General features: G+C 34.9%; 1 protein-coding gene across 1 annotated transcript; it reads right to left on the reverse strand.

The window, feature by feature from the left end:
• Positions 1-15,873: 15,873 nt before the first annotated feature.
• Positions 15,874-16,257, reverse strand: LOC142625207 (uncharacterized). Its single transcript, XM_075798900.1, has one exon. The coding sequence runs from the start codon at positions 16,255-16,257 to the stop codon at positions 15,874-15,876; it is 384 nt and encodes a 127-aa protein (XP_075655015.1).
• Between the last annotated feature and the right edge of the window lie 4,209 nt (positions 16,258-20,466).

The following is a 20,466-nucleotide window of genomic DNA, read 5'->3' on the forward strand; positions in this document are numbered from 1 at the left end:
CTCTCTCTCTCTCTCATTGTGAATTCAAAAACCAAATAACAGTTTTTTTTTTTTTGGAATGAAAATTTGGGGTTTTTGAAGCGTAATTATTGGAATCTACAAGAAGATACAAAGGCATTTCAATTTCTTCAAGTATCTCTCTCCCACTCTCTTTTTACTTTGAAAAATATATTTATTTCTTTCTGCAATCTACTTTATATATATATATATATATATATATATATATATATATATATTTTTTTTGTTGAAATTAAACCAACCTAAAAATAGCATTTGTTAAATTGTTGGGTTTGTAATGTTTAGTAATGGAATAAATTATCAAACAAAGTTAAGAGCAATTACTTGCTACCAATTATGTACAAAGTTAATAAATTACCAAATGCACAATGATTGTGACTACTCTGTGTGATACGTATGTTTGTAGTGGAGCTCAGAAATCATTTGAATTGGTATTGGATTATTGTGTTTTGGTTTTTTTTTTTTTTTTTTTTTTTTGGGTATTGGATTTTGAGGTTCAGTTCAGCAAGCTAGTGTGAGATTTCGACTATGCACCAAAAATTGAAATTGTTATCTCTAATTCATTGGTAAGTTATATATGCACTAAGTGATTGAAGATAGTATTATAACTGCAGTGATAGACTGATAGGATAGTTAGGACTGTGAGTTGGGATTAAAACTTAGTTTAATTGAGTTCTATCATTGATAATTATGATTTAGCATCATAATTAAGTTAGAATTTCTTGGATATCTGTAAACTTTTGAGGAGAAATATATATTGAGATAGATCATGAGGCAGTAACATATATGGCTAAAGTCATTTGATCTACCATGTATGGTGGGATTTTATTTAGAAACTAAATAAGGCTGTTAGCACTACTTATATTACAACACCTATAATTAATGACCAAGCAATATATCTTCATCCAATGATACAACTCAATTAAACTAAGTTTTAATCCCAATTATATAAACAACAACAATATTTTCTAGTTGGCATATCTGCATGAGGACTGTGAGTTTCCTTTATGTTCCATCTTTGCATTACAAACAATAACAATATTTTCTGGTTATAGTTTCACTCTCCTTTGGAGCTAAATGTTCTTCAAGTCAGCCTAAGATCATACACCGTGACATCAAGGCAGCTAATATTCTTCTTGATGATAACTTTGATGCAAAGGTAAGTCTAAACAACTAATATTCTAGTATAATATTATTTTTTTTTTGAAAGATCTTGGTTTCTTTTTATTACTATTGAATTTTTGTGAGTATTAAAACTGTTGTTTTTGGTTCCTTTAGAAGCATTAGATTTGTCTACATCCATTTTTCGAGTTTGGGTATCTCTTTTTGGATTGCTTGTTTGTTGCTTTGGCTTTCTATACATGCTTCAATCTAAGCCTCATGTGTCACCACCTTGTGACTTTTTAAATGAGTTTTGAAGAACCATTTGTAGTGTTTTCAACACAACTCTATGAGCAGTTATAGACAAATTTTCTGTTAGGTTGTCATCTTCTTTAGGCACTGCCATATGCTAATTTTCTCTCAATTTGTTGGCTTCCTTGTCCATGGTTGTGCACTTCTCCATTGCTCTCTTCTCTAAGCTTCCCCCCGCCCCCTTTGTGCACAAGGAAATGGTGTATCTCATTGGCAATTTGTTAATCATCATTAGGGTGAGATCAAAGAAAGCTGTCTTACATGATTACTTAGTCATGTGTACAATATATATATATATATATATATAATTTAGTAGTATTAAGTAATTTGGCTGATGGCTATTAGAAGAAGGTGATTGCTAGAATTACTATGTGCTGTGATTAGAATTACTATAATTCATTATTAACATGGTGAACCATGACAAAGATCCCCTTCTTTATACAATGATCATATCCTTTCCAAATCACTATATTGCTAGTCCAAACTTTCATACTGTAATTAGTAGTAACTTAATATATGAAGTGGATTATCTTACAGATTTGTGATACTCTACCTTCTAATATTACTAGTCCAATCCTGTTGTTGACACTTTGCAGCATTTGGACCGTTGATCTCGCATAGATACAATTAACTGCTGGCAAAGTAATTGAAGTTGGTGAAATAATTAAGGTACTCTCTCTCTCTCTCTCTCTCTCTCTCTCTCTCTCTCTCTCTCTCTCTCTCTCTCTCTCTCTCTCTCTCTCTCTGTGTGGTTGTGGTGTGTTGTTGAATTAGGGCAAGTAGGTGGCTTGCATGGAGTAATAAGGTAGTTTTATTTGATATTAGGAGTGTTAACTGTTCTGTGTAAGATTGGATGATTTTTGTTGAGCTGTTTTTATTTGATTAATTCATTTTAGTCTATTGCTAGTAATGATGTTATAGTTACCAAATGTATTGATAACTTCTCTATGTGTTTAAATTCATTGTTTTGTTAGGAACATAGCTGAAAGTGAATGATTAAAGAAGATTTGTTTCTTAAATTAAAGTGAAATTGTGTAAATGAAATCTGTGTTAACTCTTGTTTTGTGCTTTCATGAAATCACATTATAGGTATTTCTTGTAAACCACTTTATAGCAATGGATAGGAGTTGGTTGAAACTTACGAATAGAAGGTTGCGAGAATATTTAGATGGAGTCCAACAATTTCTGAATTTTGCATCTAACCATGCACACTTGGATGGAATGATTTCATGTCCGTGTAGAAAATGTGTGCATAAAAATTCGTGGCCTATAGATGTTGTACAGGTTCACTTAGTGTCAAAAGGGATTTTTAAAGGTTATAACCCTTGGGTTTTTAATGGGATATCATCATTTGCACAGACTTCTTCTGAAATTCCTAATAGTCATGTCCAAGAAAACCCGATAGAGTATGTGGATCTTCGTGACAAGTTGCATGACATGTTCCCTATACGAGATATGATATCTAGGCCAATGGAAGAAGTCCCTACTGTGCAACAACCCACAGAAGGTCCTACAAAAGGTCCAATTGAAGATGCACTTCGGTTTATAAAATTGCTTGAAGATGCTAATCAACCTTGTTATGAAGGTTGTAAGCATTTTAGCAAACTGTCATCCATTATGCATTTGTATGACATGAAGTGTCTTAATGGTTGGACCAACAAATCATTTACCATATTATTGCAATTTTTGCTTGATTTTCTTCCTTCAATTGCTAAGTTGCCAAAAGATTGTTATGAGGCTAAAGAATGTATTTTATTGGGCTTGAGCTATGAGAAGATTCATGCTTGTCCTAAAGATTGTATTTTATATTGGAATGAGAATGCCAATCTTGAAGCTTTTCCGAATTGTAACCATTCAAGATGGGAAAGTAATGAGTATAAAGGTCAACAAAGTACTAATGCTTCCTCCCAGAAAAAAGAAGAAGAAGAAACCTGCAAAGATCCTACTGTGGTTCCCCTTAAAGCTAAGATTGCAACGACTATTTATATATCATGAAATAGCCAATCATATGAAGTGGCATGCCAATGGTCATGTGAATGACGAGTTACTAATGCATCCTGCTGATTTTGAAGCTTGTAAATCATTTGACTCTAAGTACATAGAGTTCTCATCCGAGCCTCGTGATGTGAGGCTTGGATTAGTAGCCGATGGATTCAACCCGTATGGAAATATTAGTAGTACTCATAGTACATGGCCTATCATTTTGATCCCATACAATCTCCCTCCATGGATGTGCATGAAAAGGTATTCTTTCATGCTATCATTATTGATTCCCGGTCCGACCTCGCCCGGGAATGATATAGATGTGTACTTACGGTAGTAGAAGAACTGAAGGAGTTATGGGATATTGAAGTAAAAATGTTTGATGTGTCTTCCAAAAAATCATTCCAAATGCATGCTGCATTATTGTGGACCATAAATGATTTTCCTACATATGGTGATATCTCAGGTTGGAGTACCAAAGGTGCTCCTGCATATCCCCCTTGTAAAAATGATAGTCAGTCTCGTTGATTAAGATATGGAAGGAAATTTAGCTACATTGGACATAGACGATTCTTGGATAGTGATCATAAATTCCATAAGCAAAAATAATCATTTGATGGGCATGTTGATAAGAGATCAGCTCTTATTACAGTGAGGGGAAATAATGTTACAGTTATTTTGTTTGGGAAGAAAACAGTTAATTTGCCCAATAAAAGAAAAAGAGAAGAGGAAGCCTTAACTATGTGGAAAAAGAGAAGTATATTTTTCACCTTGCCTTATTGGGAGGACTATGTGTTGTGTCACAATCTTGACGTGATGCATATTGAAAATAATGTAGTCGATAATATAATCGGCACATTGTTGAACTTGGATGGCAAAACAAAGGATTACTTGAAGGCACGTCAAGACTTACAGGATATGGGTATAAGAAGTGAACTTCATTTGGAAAAGGTTGGGAATGATAAGACAAATATGCCACATGCCTGCTATCATATGAATGCTAGTGAAAAGAATGGTTTTCTGCAAGTTTTGAAAGATGTAAGAGTGCCAGATGGATATTCTTCAAACATCTCACATTGCGTTAAACTCAAAGAACGCAAGATTAGTGGGATGAAGAGTCATGATAATCACATCTTAATGTAACAACTTTTTCTAATAGCAATACGTGGATCATTTCCCTCTGAAGTGTGTAGGCCTTTAATTGGCTTATCTTGTTTCTTTAGGGAGATTATGTTCCAAAGTACTGAATGTGGATGAACTTGGGGCTCTTGAGAAGAGAATTGCAATGACATTGTGTGAGTTGGAAATGATATTACCTCACTCTTTCTTTATAGTGATGGTACATCTTATCATGCATTTAGCTAGCGAAGCCAAAGTTGCTAGCCCAGTTCATTATCGTTGGATGTATCTCATAGAGAGGTAACATGTATAGTAACTTTTTATATCTAATTAATTGTTTTTCACACCAATTTCCCGTTGTTGATCTTGGGTTTTCCAATAGGTACTTGTCAAGATTTAAGTCTTACGTGCATAATAAAACTTATCTAGAAGGCTCCACTGCATAAGGGTATATAGCAGAGGAATGCTTAGCATTTTGCTCAAGCTCTTTTAAATTTGTTTAAATTGCATTCAATCGGCCAGTAAGGAATGCTGAGGAATCCATGGCTGCGGTGATGAGCATTACACTAGATTCAAATTCATGGATCCAAGCACATCATTATGTGCTATTCAATTGTGAAGAAATCACCTCATTTCGCGAGTAAGTAATATGTTATTGCGTATCCTTTCAAAGCATTCAAGTACAATATTCTAACTTAACACTAACACGTTTGTCTACATAGTGTACACATAGCGAAGATCAAGGATGATTTTCCTTTTCATGTAACCGATGATGTTATTCAAAAGCAGCACATGGAGAAATTCTGCAGCTGGTTTAGGAAATATGTAAGTAAAGCATGTATATAAAACTCTATTGTTTACAATAGGTGATATCAATATCTACATATAAAACTTGGTTGTAACACTTTAGATAGCATAATTATAATAAATGTCATTGTCTATATTAGGTGATGTCAATGGATGCATCTGAGAAAAAGAAACTCTCTGATAAAGTCATATGACTTGCTCGATATCTAGATAATGAAGCAAAACAGTTCATTATACATATCTTTTGTTAGTGTTCTTTTTATTGTCTTTAACCGCATATGTAGTTATGCTTTCTGAGGCACCATTATGTGCCATTTTCTATAAGTTTGTGATTTTATTTTCTCTTATTTTTTCTTTCATTATACAAAATGGATTATCTTCTATCTTGTAGAGACATAGCTCAGAAGTTTTATTGGGAGCTTGTCCATATTAGCCACCTCACTCTCTACCTTGCATACATTATTTGACATCCTGGTGCTCTTTTGGGCTTAAAATAATTTTAATTGTTATATCTCATCTGTTTGAATTTGTTCTTTGGATTTGCATTGGCTACTTTTGTAGTTGTTTCAAGCAGAGTGCTTGGAGCAGGTTTTGCCAGTTTTTGGCAAGGTTGTAGATATTTGTTACTTAAGTGTAATTCTTGGATTAATTTTTTTCTTAAAAAAACTATACTGTTGTTCTAAACCTCATTCTTTGGAGAAATCAACTATGTTGGACCAGGTTCTATAAGTTGTTTTGTCTTTTCAAATCTAAAATCTGATTACTTTTTTGGTTGTTCTTAGTGTATGTTAGAATAATAATGCTCTTAATTGAGTTCTTGCACTTTTTTTTTTTACTGAAAGAGCATATTAAAGTAGTCAAAGTCAAAATTTTTTGATATACATTTTGAGATTGTTTTTTTTGAACTTTTGACCATTTGCTTAAATTCTTATTATTGGCATAACATATTTGCATTTTTTTTCCCGATTATTATTTTCTTACAAATTTGGCATGCAGGACCCTAGCCTAGATGGAGAAAATAGGTGGTTCTGAGGAAGCTGGTGGGCCACCACCACCTTTGCCCCCACCGCCTTCAACCATACCCCCCAATGTTAAGCCAGAACGAGTGACCACTACTAAGTATACTATTACCAGCAAGCGTGGAGTTGGGACTACTGGTTCTTCTTGCAAAAGTGTACCAAGAGCATCTTCTTGCAAAAGTGTTGAAGGATTGTTTAAATACTTTGGAACTTTGATAATGGTTATAGGCAATGTTATATGTATTTGATAATATATTTATATATTAATATTACGTTAGTTTGGACACATTTGTGGTGTTGTTAATTAGTTGCATTTGTGGTATTGTGTTAGTAGAGCTAAAACTATTACAGGTTTTTTGTAACATGTCCGTAAAAAGAAAATAGTGGTTTTAAAACCTGTTGAAAAAAAAAAAAAAAAAACCTATAGCGGCAATCAAAAAGCGCCGCTGAAGGTGCATATATTATGATTTAAATGAAGCTCTATGGCGGCATTTTTGCCCCGCTAGTAAAAGGTTTATACATATAGCAGCGTTTCTCCCCGCCGCTAAAAGTGAAATGAGTCCATTTTAATTAGTTCCCTATAGCGACGCCTTTTGCTCACCGCTAGAGGTGGACACCAATAGCGGTAGACATAACCTGCCGCTAAAAGTCAATTGACACGAATTTTGACCCCATATGGCAGCAGTTTTCTGCCCATCGCAAAAAGCCAAAAATGCCACTAAATGGTGCATTTATAAAAGCATTTTTTGTTACCGCTGCAATAGAGCTATTGTGGCAGCGCAAGGCTAGCGAGTAGAACCGTTGCAATAGCCCTCGCTGCAATAGGCCAAATGGTCCTTTAGCGGTAGTTTTTTTGGGCTTTTGCGGCAGTTTTGGCCCACCACAATAGAATTTTATTTATTTTCTTTCCTTCCTCATGTTATCACTAATTTATGGGTTTAGCTTAAATCTAATACTTTTTAAACTAGACATATCATTTTATTTTAAATATACAATACCAAGTAGTAGTGAGTTTTAATCTCCACATTTTATTTATTTATTTATTAGTACAAGATAGAATTTTTACTCTAGCCTAATCTAAGTGTATATGTGTGTGAAGCTCCCACCTAGAGACTTGAACCCCGACCCGAACCCCCCATACCCCATAAGCATTTATACTTGTAAAGTGACCACCGTATCAAGAATGCACGGTGATAATCTCCACCAGTGAGTAATGTGACAGTCTATCATTAAAACAAAAGGAGATTCCTTTTTCAAAAGTATTAAAGTTAAGCTAAACTTCTAATTTCTACACGTGATTGCATATGTAAATATATATTCTCGTTGACATGAGAAATCATGCTTCCACTCATTGAACAATTTGAAAAAATTTAATATTCTCTTGTTATATTTTATATTATCAGTGTCACTTTATCTTTATCTACATGTTATTATTTTGTGATAGATGCTTCCTTTTAATTTTTATGCATTTCCTGGAGCACTGAGTCTATGACTATGACCTTAAAGAAAATGGGACTATGCAACTGTAGGTTTGCTTTGTCTGATAATTTAGGCACCTTTTTTTCTTTTTTTTCTTTTTTTTTGGGGGCATGATCTTGTTAAAGTAAAGATTAAATTTTTGAGTCCCCCTTTTTCCTGGCTATTTAATAATTTTAATGTTCTTCACAAGCAGCTGATGATGACCTCACGGTCACTTTAAAATGCCTAAACACTTGTTAATTATATTTGTTCAATCAAGTATAACGCTTTAGGTTATTCAAAGCCGATTTCAGTGGCTGTGGGAAGAAGATAAGCCTAGCTATTTGCTATTTGTCATTGTTCCTGAAAACACAACCCAATTATATTAGAGAGAGAAAGAGAGATTACTATTCCAAAAAAAGATTTACTATTATTTTCCCTTCAATAATTTATTCTATTTTTTTATGTGGAATTTGTATTCATTCATTGTGTTTGGAAAAGTAATAATGAATTAGTTTTTTTTTTTTTTCTATACTTTCACATTTAAAAAAAAAAAAAAAAACCCAAATATATATGGTCATATCTAATTGGCACTACTTAGTGGTCACTAGTACTGTTGGTACCCCTCCCCTTTTATTTAGCCAAGAAAAGAAATCTTTTCTTTTCTTTTCTTTTTTTTGGGGAAAAAAAATCATATTAACAAGCCAGCTTCCCACTCATTGGACTTTTTTTTTTTTTTTTTTTTGTAAATGGACTGTACTTTTTTCCTTTTTGAGAGAGAGGGAATTTAAGTTAAACACATATCTTCATTCCCAAAAAATGCAAGGCATCATCACTTTTTTATATATATAAAAAATATCATAAAGGTGGTCTCGAATCTTATTTATGTTTTCAATTATCTATAGAATACAAGTAGAAACTAATAAAGATTTTGGACATTTTTTTTTGTAAATGGACTATACTTTTTTCCTTTTTAAGAGAGAGAAAATTTAAGTTAAACACATATCTTCATTTCCTAAAAAGGGCAAGGCATCATCACTTTTTTTTTTTGGCGTAAATGCACTTTTAGTCCCTACATTTTAGGGTTTTTTCTATTTTGGTCCCTACATTTTATTTTTACCACTTTTAGTCCCTAAACCAATTAACGTGTGACATTTAAGTCCTTACCATCTCCAAACTAATAGAAAATGCTAACGTGGCTAACGGCATAGTAAAATAATAATTAAAAAAATATTTTGACATTAAAAAATTGCCACGTCAGCATTTAAATTAATTTTAATTAAATAAAAAAAAATTAAAAACAAAATTAATCTTGTGCTCTGTTTCTAAAAAAAAAACATGTGCTCTCGAATTTCGTGTCCAAATCAAAGTTCTCAAATATCGTCTTTAACAAAAAGCAAAAAAAAAACCCAACTTTTCTTTACAACTATACATGATTGGTCTCTAATTTTCAAGTTTCTTTTCACAAACTGTGATTTGCTGAAATGGCGGGCAAATTGGATTCTTTCAGATACACTTTTACAGAGAAGAGAGAGAGGTTGCTATCAACAAAGGGGTACTCAGACCTAGGTGGGTTCAATCCTCTAGAACCCTATGAAGAAGAAGAAGAAGAAGTAAGTGTTGGTCGTTTGGTTTGCTTAAGGATAGAGTTTCGAGGCTATGGAGAACAGTGAAAGATGTGGGTTACAAAGCTTGGAAGATGGGTCGGACCGACCCGAGAAAGATTGTGTTCTCAGCGAAAATGGGTCTGGCTTTGACTCTCATTTCGTTGCTGATTTTCTTGAAAGAACCGGTCAAAGACCTTAGTCGATACTCTGTTTGGGCTATTCTTACTGTTGTTGTGGTCAAATCTCTTGTGTTTGGGATCGAAGAAAGCAAAGTGAAGTGAAGAGAGAGAGAGAGCGGCATAGCTTTTTCAATAGGAATCTCGGTCTGGTTCCGTCTCGGTGGAAGGGAGCTTGTTGGTGGGTGCTGGGTTCGTTGGTTGCGATTGCAGGGTTTGTTGTTGTTGTTGGTTTGATCGGTTTGGGTTTGTTGTTGTTGGTTTGGGTGTGGTTCGGTCTGATCTATTTTGTTGTTGTTGTTGTTGATGTTCATGTTCTTGATTCTAGGTTTGATGTTCATGTTCTTGATTCTAGATTTGTTGTTGTTGATGTTCATGTTCATGTTCAATTTTTGTTTCTAATTTTTTTATTTAATTAAAATTAATTTAAAATCAAACGTGGCAATTTTTTAATGCCAAAATAGATTTTTTAATTATTATTTTACTGTGTCGTTAGCTACATCAGCATTTTCTATTAGTTGGGTAACGGTAAAGACTTAAATGTCACGCGTTAATTGGTTTAGGGACTAAAAGTGGTAAAAATAAAATGTAGGGACCAAAATAGAAAAAGTCCCAAAATGTAAGGACTAAAAGTGCATTTACGCCTTTTTTTTTATATAAAAAACAAATCATAAAGGTGGTCTCGAATCTTATTTATATTTTCAATTATCTACAGGATACAAGTCGAAATAATAAAGATTCTTTTTATTTATTTATTTATTTTTGATAATTCGATAGGTAAAGATTCTTTTTTTCTTAAATCTTCCTTTCAATGAGAAAAATAAAACCCTTAATCAAAGAGAACATACAATTATATTAAAATCTTTAATAAAAAAAAAAGCAAAACAAAGACAAAGCATATTATGAGAAAACAAAATATTCATAATCTCATAGACATTAATATGTTGTGTTGTAATATATTTATTTTGTAGCTCTTTTATTTATGTATTAAAAGTCAAAGTTGAGAGAAAATTCAATTAAATTCTAAATTGGATTCTAATTGTTTAATTTTGCGTCATTTGTCCTATTGAAGTTTTTGTTAATTTGTTTTTCTAAATGAGTTAATATTATGCAAAAAACGAAGAGTTTAATATAAATAAACTATTAAAAAACCCGAAAACCAAAAAAAAAAGTAAACTCATGAGTATATCCAAAAAAAAAAAACAGAAAGAGAGAGTAAAAGCTCATGTATATGTATCTAAAGCTTAAAAATGTTGTAACTCTTAAATTATGTATAATTTGAACTCATATATGTGTGTGATTATTATTTTTTTTAATTGTACTATGCATATGCATGGATTATACATTAGTTAATAATAATAATGATGATAATAATAATAATAATATTAATAATAATAATAATAATAATAAGGCGTAAATGCACTTTTAGTCCCTACATTTTGACTTTTTCTATTTTGGTCCCTACATTTTATTTTTACCACTTTTAGTCCCTAAACCAATTAACGCGTAACATTTAAGTCCTTTCCGTCACTCAACTAATGGGGAAAGCTGATGTGGCTGACGAAGACAATAAATAATGATTTTTTTTTACCCACCCCCACCGTCTAGCTGCTTAGTCACACCACCCACCTCCGCTGATCAAAATCCATAGCAAAATCTAGCCAAAAAATCAAAATCCAACCTAAATCCATAGCAAAATGCAGAATCCAAATCCAAAATCCAAATCCAGCCAAAATCCATAGCAAAATGCAAAATGCAAATCTAAAATCAAAATCAAAATCCAAAATCAAAACCAGACCCACCATTGCAAGAAACCCACGCCAAACCCACCACCGCAAGAAACCCACGCTACCGCTGCCACTACTACACCACCTAACCCATGCCCACATCAGTCACAAACCCACTCGTCGATCTCCACCTGACCCACGCCCACTTGCCGATCTCCACCGCCAAAAATCACAAAAAATACCCAAAAAACAATGAAGAAAATACCCAAATCCACCTAAAGATTATCATGTCGATGAGAATAAAAGTGAGAGAGGGCTGAGAGGGTAGATGAGAAAATGATGAAGAAAGAGAGAGTTGAGAAAGATAGAGAGCATCTCAACCCAAAGAAAGAGAACAAAACAAGACCACGCTAAGAAGGAATGTAAAGAAAAATGAGAGAGAGAGAGAGAAGTAATACATATGAGGGAGATTGATGATAATGGTGGTTTAAGAGAGAGGCTGTACGACAGAGGTAGAGAGCTGATTTAGGGATTAAAGTCTAATTTGGGATTTTTCTTTACCTGTGCACCAGATTGGTTGGTGAGTGACATACACGTGTGGGGCGGGAAAGCCATGGGTCGAAGTGGGTGGGGCCATGTGTAAAAAAAATAATTATTTTATTGTCTTCATCAGCCACATCAGCTTTCCCCGTTAGTTGGGTGACGGAAATGACTTAAATGTCACGCATTAATTGGTTTAGGGACTAAAAGTGGTAAAAATAAAATATAGGAACCAAAATAGAAAAAGTCAAAATGTAGGGACTAAAAGTGCATTTACGCCTAATAATAATAATAATAATGTATTATACCATACCAAAAGCTTACATTAATGTATATGATTAATGATCAAATAATTGGAGCACAAAATTATTCAACACTTTTGTTTTTTTAAGAAACAAAACTATTTACCACCGCATACTCTTGGTGTGATGCTCACTCTATAAGTATAAGTGATTGTGGGGTGTGGGGCAGCAAGAGCCGGAGTTCAAGTCTCCAGGATGGAGTTTCATACACATTTACACTTAGATTAGGTTAGAGTAGAATTTCTATCTTGTATCCAAAAAAAAAAAAAAACTATTCAACACGAAGGCTTAAGATAACACGTAAAACTTTTAATATAATGTGAGTTATAAAGATGGACAAAAGATTCTAACTTAATTTGACAATGGAGAGTGGAGACCACCTAATCGATATTTATTTTTCTTTAAAAAAAAATCTATATTTATTTTATTCTAAATCAAAGAAAAATTTTCTCTTGCTTAATTTATAGCTACCTTTTTTGAAAACAAGGCATTCATTCATTCAATAATATGTAAAGAATCTTGGTATAAAGCCTGCACTGCAGGTGGTGGTGAATCCTTTACCCAATAAACTTCATCACTAATATTTTTTTGCATACCTAGCTAATGAATGTGCTACCATATTCCCCCCTCTCTTAATACAACTAATAGAAACATGTTGAATCCCATTAAGGTAAGCACAAATATCCTCATAAATGTGTACAAGTAAGGAGTTATGGCAAGACCCGAGACAGCTCTCATCACTGTGACAATATCACCTTCAATTACAAGCTCTAAAAATCCAGTTTCCATGGCAAAAATCATTGCTTTTCGACATGCCAAAGCTTCTACCTCTTCACTATTTCTCACATAGGGCTCCTTTAACGACATCCCAGCCATCACTTCCCCCTGTGCATTTCAAATTATTGCTCCAATCCCTAAACACTGCTGATCCATGAACACAGTTGCATCAAAATTCAACTTAAACATATTCGTTGGTGGAGGCTGCCATTTTTGTCTGCTTGGTGTTGTGTTTGAAACAACTAGATGTTTTTGTGCCTTCTTGTATTCTTCCAGGTAATCTGTTGCTCGCCTGTTCAACCAACGTGGATCCTTCATCTGTCCGCCGTGCACCATCATGTTTCTTTGGTTCCACACAGTCCAAGCTTGAACAATAAAAATTTCCATCCCAGCTGCTTCCAAACCTGTTCATCAATGCCTCAAATAGCTACATAAAATCATTACTGGTGGAACTACCAACCCACACATCTTGGGCTGCTGGACATTCCCAAATGGCATGAATAATCATTTCTGGAGCTCTCGGACAACAATGGCATGTATTCTCCATAATGATCTTTCTTTTGGACAAATTTACTCGGGTTGGCAATATCTCATGACAGGCTCTCCAAGCAAAAACTTTCATTTTGTTAGGCACCCATACCCTTCACAGCTTCTTCCATATTTGTTGCCCTGAACTTGTCGAGCATTTAGCCCACTCCCTAAGCACCTTTCTAGCCACATGATAGCCAGACTTGATTGTGTAAACTCCCTCCCTATTATGTAGCCACACCACAACATATGTCACACGCCTATGGCTAAGGGGAATTTTACAAATTGCCTTCGCATCCTCTCTATTAAATCTTTCCATGATGATATCTCACCTCTAGCCATGTAATTCCGAATCAATAAGATCTGAAACCCTCCAATCCTCCTCACCCTCATGTACCGGATGCAATATCTTGTTTGATGGATAATTAGGAATCTATTTATTCAACAAAACTTTTATGGATTCACCATTTCCCACATGCCAACAAGATCCACTTCTCAAGATTGACATGGCAGACATAATACTTCTCCATACAAAGGAACTATTGGGAGACACAGCTACATCCAAGAAGTGGCATCTTGGAAAGTATCTAGCTTTAAATCATTTAAAGAAAAGAGAATTTTGATCATGCATTAATCTCCAACCTTGTTTAGCTAGCATTGCATGATTAAACAACTTCAAATCCCGAAATCCCATCCCTCCATCAGCCTTTGGTTGAGTTAAGCTACCCCAATTCTTCCAATGAACCTTTCTTTCAGTTCCCACTTGTCCCTACCAAATTGAGCACACAAAGCATTCAATTCTTCACACAATTTAATCGGCAACTAGAATACCCCCATAGTATATGTAAGAATTGCTTGTATAACTACCTTTACTAATACTTCCTTGCCTGCTCTTGATAACATCATGCCCTTCCACCCTTGTAATTTTTTCCAAAATCTATCCTTTAGATAGGAAAAAGTTTGATACTTTGTCCTTCCCACCAGAGTAGGCAGCCCCAAATACGATTCAAATATGTCCACCACCTTCACCCCTAACATTGACACAATCTCTGCTTTTTGTCCTTCTTGAGTGTTACTGTTGACATAGACCGAAGATTTCTCCATATTGAAGCATTGGCCAGAAGCATTAGCATAGGTTTGCAAAACTTCATTAATCATCCCAACCTCTCCACCAATGGCTCTACAAAAAATTATGGAATCATCAGCAAACATTAGATTTGATATTCTAGGCACCCTTTGACATAGAGAAGCTCCCTTGATACGACCATCGAACTCTGCCTTTCCTAATAATGAAGTGAATCCTTCTGCACATAATAAGAATTGATATGAAGAAAGGGGATCCCCTTGCTTGATTCCTCTAGATGGACAGATGTTGACATATGCTTTTCCATTAATAAGAATGGAAAAGGAGGGAGTGGTTACACACCCCATCACCCACTGAATCCATTTGTCTAGAAAGCCCAATTTATTCATTATGCCTTGCAAAAGAGTCCACTCAACACGATCATATGCTTTACTGATATCAAGCTTCAATGCCAATGATCATTTTTTTCCTTTTTTCCGAGAATGCATAGAATGCAAAACTTCATAAGCCACCAGTACATTGTCAATAATAAGCCTCCTTGGCACAAAAGCACTCTGTGTAAAAGATATAATAGATGGCAAAATCGGTTTCAACTTGTTAGCCAGCACTTTGGAAATAATTTTATAAATTACATTGCACAAACTAATTGGCCTAAAATCAAGCATTCTCTCAGGAGATTTAATTTTAGGTAATAGTACAATATTAGTGTGGATTATATCAAGCCCCATAACACCAAAATTTAAATAATCTAATACTACATTAACTACATTATCCCCCACTATATGCCAAAACTTTTGGTAGAAAAAAACATTCATACCATTAGGTCCGGGCACCTTTGTTGGTCCTATTTGGAACACCACTATCTTGATTTCACCAGTAGTAAAATCACTGGACAATGTTTGTTGCATGTCTGGGGTCACCCTATGCCCCACCATGTTAAGAAAATCATCAACCTAAGTACAAGTACCTACATTAAACAAGTTTTCAAAATAATTTATTGCCACCTGAGAAATATCTTCCTCCTTCTCCACTCAATCTCCATCAGAATTTTTTACACCCTGTATATAATTTCTCCTTCTTTGTTGTGTTACTTTAGAGTGAAAAATTTTGTATTCTTATCTCCATGCTTAAGCCAAGAAATTCTAAATCTTTGTGCCCAAAAAATCTCCTATTTCAACAATAAATCATCCAACTCCTTGCTCACCTCCGAGAATTCTACCTTTGAAGCCTCCGTGGTCACCTTTGTATTCAAGTTTTCCAATCTTTTTTGAAGCTGTTTGATATCTTCACTATTCGGTCTGGCCTTAGAAATTCCCTAAGCTCTTAATTGGTCACCACAACTCTGAATTCTTTGCTTAATAAGTGCCAACCCACGCCCTCCATTATGTTCCACATTCCATGCTTCTTTGACAATAGCCTCACATTCCTCCCAAAGCAGCCATGATTCCTCAAACTTAAACCCTTTCCTTCCTTGTATTCTATGCTTCTCAAATTTTTGTGTGTGAAGAACAATTGGCAAGTGGTCCGATGCATGAGGAGCCAAATGCACCACTAAACTCAGCTGAAACTTTTCTCTCCATTCCTTCATTGCAACAGCTCTATCTAACCGGATTTTTGTGTTTGCCTCCCATGGCTTTTTATTATTCCAAGTATAAGGATATCCCTTAAAACCCAAATCCTCCAACTGACATTCCTCCATTGCAGCCCGGAAATCTTCAACTTGGCTTGCTTAGGCTGGCTGTTTACTAAGCTTTTTAGAGGACTGGAGAAAAGCATTAAAATCTCCTATACATAGCCAAGGACCTTCCAAAAAGACTTGAGATGGTTTAGTAATTCCCAAGACTTATGTTTTTGCTATGCTTCCGGCCATCCATAAAAGCATGTCAAACACCACTCAAATCCGTCTTCCTCCTTCACTTTTGCAAGCAAATGATTATCAGTGAAATTGATCAAATCCATCCTAATATCATCCTTCCACAGTAAAGCCAATCCTCCACCCAAATCAGGTTTCTTGACAATGACTTATGACTAAAACATTTTTGAGTAAATTATGTATTTGGTTCATATTCTTTACACCATATTTCAATATAGTCTCTAACCTTTCAATTGTATCAATTTGGTCTATAACCTTTCAGTATCATGTCAATTTAGCCACTACCATTGTCTCTTGGATGAAAATTGAAGACGTGGCAAATGGCCAAAATAAAAAAATTAGTTTCTATTGATGTGGCAATAAACTATTTTTTTTATATTTATTTTGGTCGTTTGCCATGTTAGCAATTTCCATCCAAGAGATAACAGCAGAAACTAAATTTACACGCCATTGAAAGATTATGAACCAAATTGGCACAATTGAAAGTTCAGGGAACAAATTGAAATACTATGTAAATAATAGAGATCAAATACATAGGTTACCCAATAATTTTAATAGTTAGATATACACCAAGTACAAATTATGTAAATTTATGCTTTTATTTAATTATCCCAAAATTTGATTGGGTATTACAAAAAAATTTATGGATGAGAATAAACAATTACATAAAGAATAAGATCTTATTAGTCTTTTTTTAATATCACTTTTGAAAGATAACTGTAAAATTGTTTTTTCATTTCGTAGAACACTAAGGTCATGTTTGGCAATTGTTTCTGTTTTTTATTTTCAAAAACATGTTTTCAAGCATAAAAATAAAAGTTTTCTTGTGTTTTCAAGATTAAAAATTCATTTGGCAAGCTTGAAAATTACAGCTAGATTGTTTTTACTCTAACTTAGACTTACTACGGAACAAGAGTAAATGAGCGCAATGAACCGATAACACTACCCTAAGCCATATTCATCCATTATTAACAATAAAGTAAAAGCTTAAAGGATAGGGAAAAGAGATGCAAACACAAAGATAACACAGAGACATGTTATCGAAGAAGAAACCAAAGAACTTGACAAAAAACCTCTCCGCGATCCTCCAAATCGAAATCGATCCACTAGAGAATAAAGTTGGAGTACATGAATAACAAAAGACCCTCCAAGTTTAGTCTACCCCATGTACTTGAACCCTCCAAGCTCTTACTACCAACTGACTTCTCAAAGCCTTGTTTTCTCTAACTTTCTGAATCCCGCAATTCAGCCCTATTGCATCCGCCAATGAATGGCACCTTCCAATACTTCCCAGTAGTACCAAAATCTCAATTTACACTCAGTATGAGTGTGTTAAGTGTTTGGGCTAGCAACCTCTCAAAGATCTAGCGATGGTGAGGTAGGAGTTGAGGAAAACCAATTAGAAAATGTGTAGATGATTGTGAGTATAACAATCTCTAACTCTCAAGTGAATGTTTTAGGATTTTCTCTCTAAAAAACACTCCCCACCATTTGTGGGTAATAAGGGTATATATAGTGTGGCTAAAGACTTGGTAAAGTAAAACACAACTTTTTGCCAAACAGAGAGTTTTGCGGGTCCTTCGCAGGTTAGCCTAACCCGCAAGAAAGTTGCAAAAAATCCAGCCTGGCATGACTCTTCATCTTCCAGTCATGTGCTCTACACATGGCTCATTCGTGGGTTGCTTCTTGCGAGACAGTCGCGAGCCAGTTGTGAAATTCACTTGATCAACTTTTGAAAATTAATTCTTCACCCATCTCTCACACTCATCCCTTACAATTAATCCCACATACATGTAGGAAAAATGATTAAAGAAATTACAATCAAATTTGGCACGGAATTAAAGCTAACACAAAATAGTTGGAAATCACAACTATACAATCTCCCCCTTTGGCTATTCCGTGACAAAACCCCTAAACAGACTCTAGACTTAAACGTGAGTTTAGGAACATAGGCAAAACTCACTCACACCTAAATCTAAAGGCTGTGAAGCACTTGAATCATATACACTTGTATCTTGAAACACTTGCACATAACAAATAAACTTCATTAAGTACAAGACAAGTAGAACACAAGACATATATAAAGAACAAGTAAAATGCGATCAAGATACCAAATGAAATATAAGCTATAAAGCATAGCTTGATCAAACATGAACAATCATTAGGAAATGACCACAATGAACCTTTTCAAGTAAATGATCATCTAGATATTCAATATGATTAAGAGCAATGCTAAAATCAATTGCATGCCCAACAAACACATGATGCATTAAAGAAAATAAAGCTATATGCAATATAAAATAGTAAGCATCAAAACGGCTATAAAAACCAAGATACAAAACAGTACTAAAGAAAAACTGAGTTTTAAACTAAAGTACTTGAAAGCTTTAAATGAAAGCACTGTAAATATCCAAAAAAATATAAAAGAATTAAATAAACTAGAAACCATCAAAGTAAACCAATGCTATGCTAAAGTCACTAAGTTACTAAGGTACTACTCCCCCTCAGGCTGTACTCCCCCCCAATCTACTCCCCTTTTTTGACCGGAATGGCCAAAGAGGCTAGAATGCATCGGACTCCAAATCTAACTCCGGCTCTGATTTCCTCATCAAGTCATCAACTTGAGATGAGAGGACAATGATCTAGCCTTCAAGGTACGTGAATTGAGTTATGGAGTAGTTGATATGTGAAGCTAGCATCATATGCAACTCTTCAACCCTTCCAATTAGATTATCAAGGCGATCTGGTGCTTTTGCTTGTACTGGGGAAGAAGGTTGTGCAGTGTCCTCTAGAACGGAAGTGTATTGATCAATGTCCTCATCAGTGTTCCTTCCTTCTACTACTTCTTCATCTCTTGGAATTTGAGACACACCGACGCTTGGACCTGAAATGTGTGCTTTGCTTCGGATAATGGTCTGCTCACTAATAGGATCTTCCCTTTGCATCACTTGAAGTCCGCTTGGAATCCTCACCCATGTCCTTAAAATAAGATACATGACAAGGCTTGGAAATGGTAGAATTAGCCTTGCATTCCTCTTTATGATGCTTTTAACGATCAGGTGGTAGATGTGACCACAAATGTCAATCTCCCTATGAGTGAAGAGATCATATAAGAATATGGTCCTTGGCCCTGACAAAGTCGTCAAGTTCTTCACCAAATAGAGGTTGAAGATCATGATGTAGGCCAATGATGTGTAGGGCCTTTTTCTTGAGTTGTCCACCAAGAACTTCCACAAGGGACTCGAGTTTCTCCTTTATCTCATCATACAGTAGAGATGTGTCCTGAGTCGTTGGTCAAATCTCTAGAATCTCTTGAATTGATTCCCTTAAGATTGAGAGCTCTCTCCCCCTTAACCAATAATTGATGTGATCACCTTCCACAATGGAATTAGCGAAGAATTCTCAAATGATATCTTCAAACACATCACCCATCGGATTAAGCAACTTTGTCCATTTCCTTTCCTTGAACACATCTAGAATGAAGATGCTCTCTAGGGACTCTAAATCCACAATCTGCTCTAGGACAATTGGGGCCTATTTGTAGTGATCAATATAGGCCATGTTAGCATCGTCATTTCTGAATGAGTCCAAGGAGGTGCGGGGACGCTTTAAAGGCTTTTTTGTGGCCTTTTTCTTAATAGGAGACATCTGCACAATGAACAACCACACAAACAAATAACAAACACAAGCATGGAAACAAACTTGATTAGATACAAGTTAGTCCATAACAACAGACAAAAAAGTCCTAAAATTGCATAAAAACTATAGAACAAAGTCACAAGATCATGCTTTAAGTGCTAAAGGTCTAACAAGACTTATGCAGCATGAATGAAATGCAAAACATGTCAAGTGATCAAGTGTGTGCGTCAAGTGTGCATCAAGTGTGCTTGTGGTGTGCGTGTGTGAGGCATGAACAATGCATGACAAGGCACTCATGGGGCAAAGTGTGTTAAACACACAACCAATGTTTAAAACATGTTAAGAATGTAAAAACACAGTAAATCCCAAAGTTTGGTACTCATCGGAGTCCAAAAC

This window comes from Castanea sativa, chromosome 2 (assembly GCF_040712315.1).
Source record: "Castanea sativa cultivar Marrone di Chiusa Pesio chromosome 2, ASM4071231v1".
In the NCBI taxonomy this organism is placed as follows: Eukaryota; Viridiplantae; Streptophyta; class Magnoliopsida; order Fagales; family Fagaceae; genus Castanea; species Castanea sativa.

Excerpts from the sequence above, each read along its gene's own strand:
- LOC142625207 (XM_075798900.1), bottom strand. The coding sequence starts at position 16,257 with ATGGAGGAATGTCAGTTGGAGGATTTGGGTTTTAAGGGATATCCTTAT.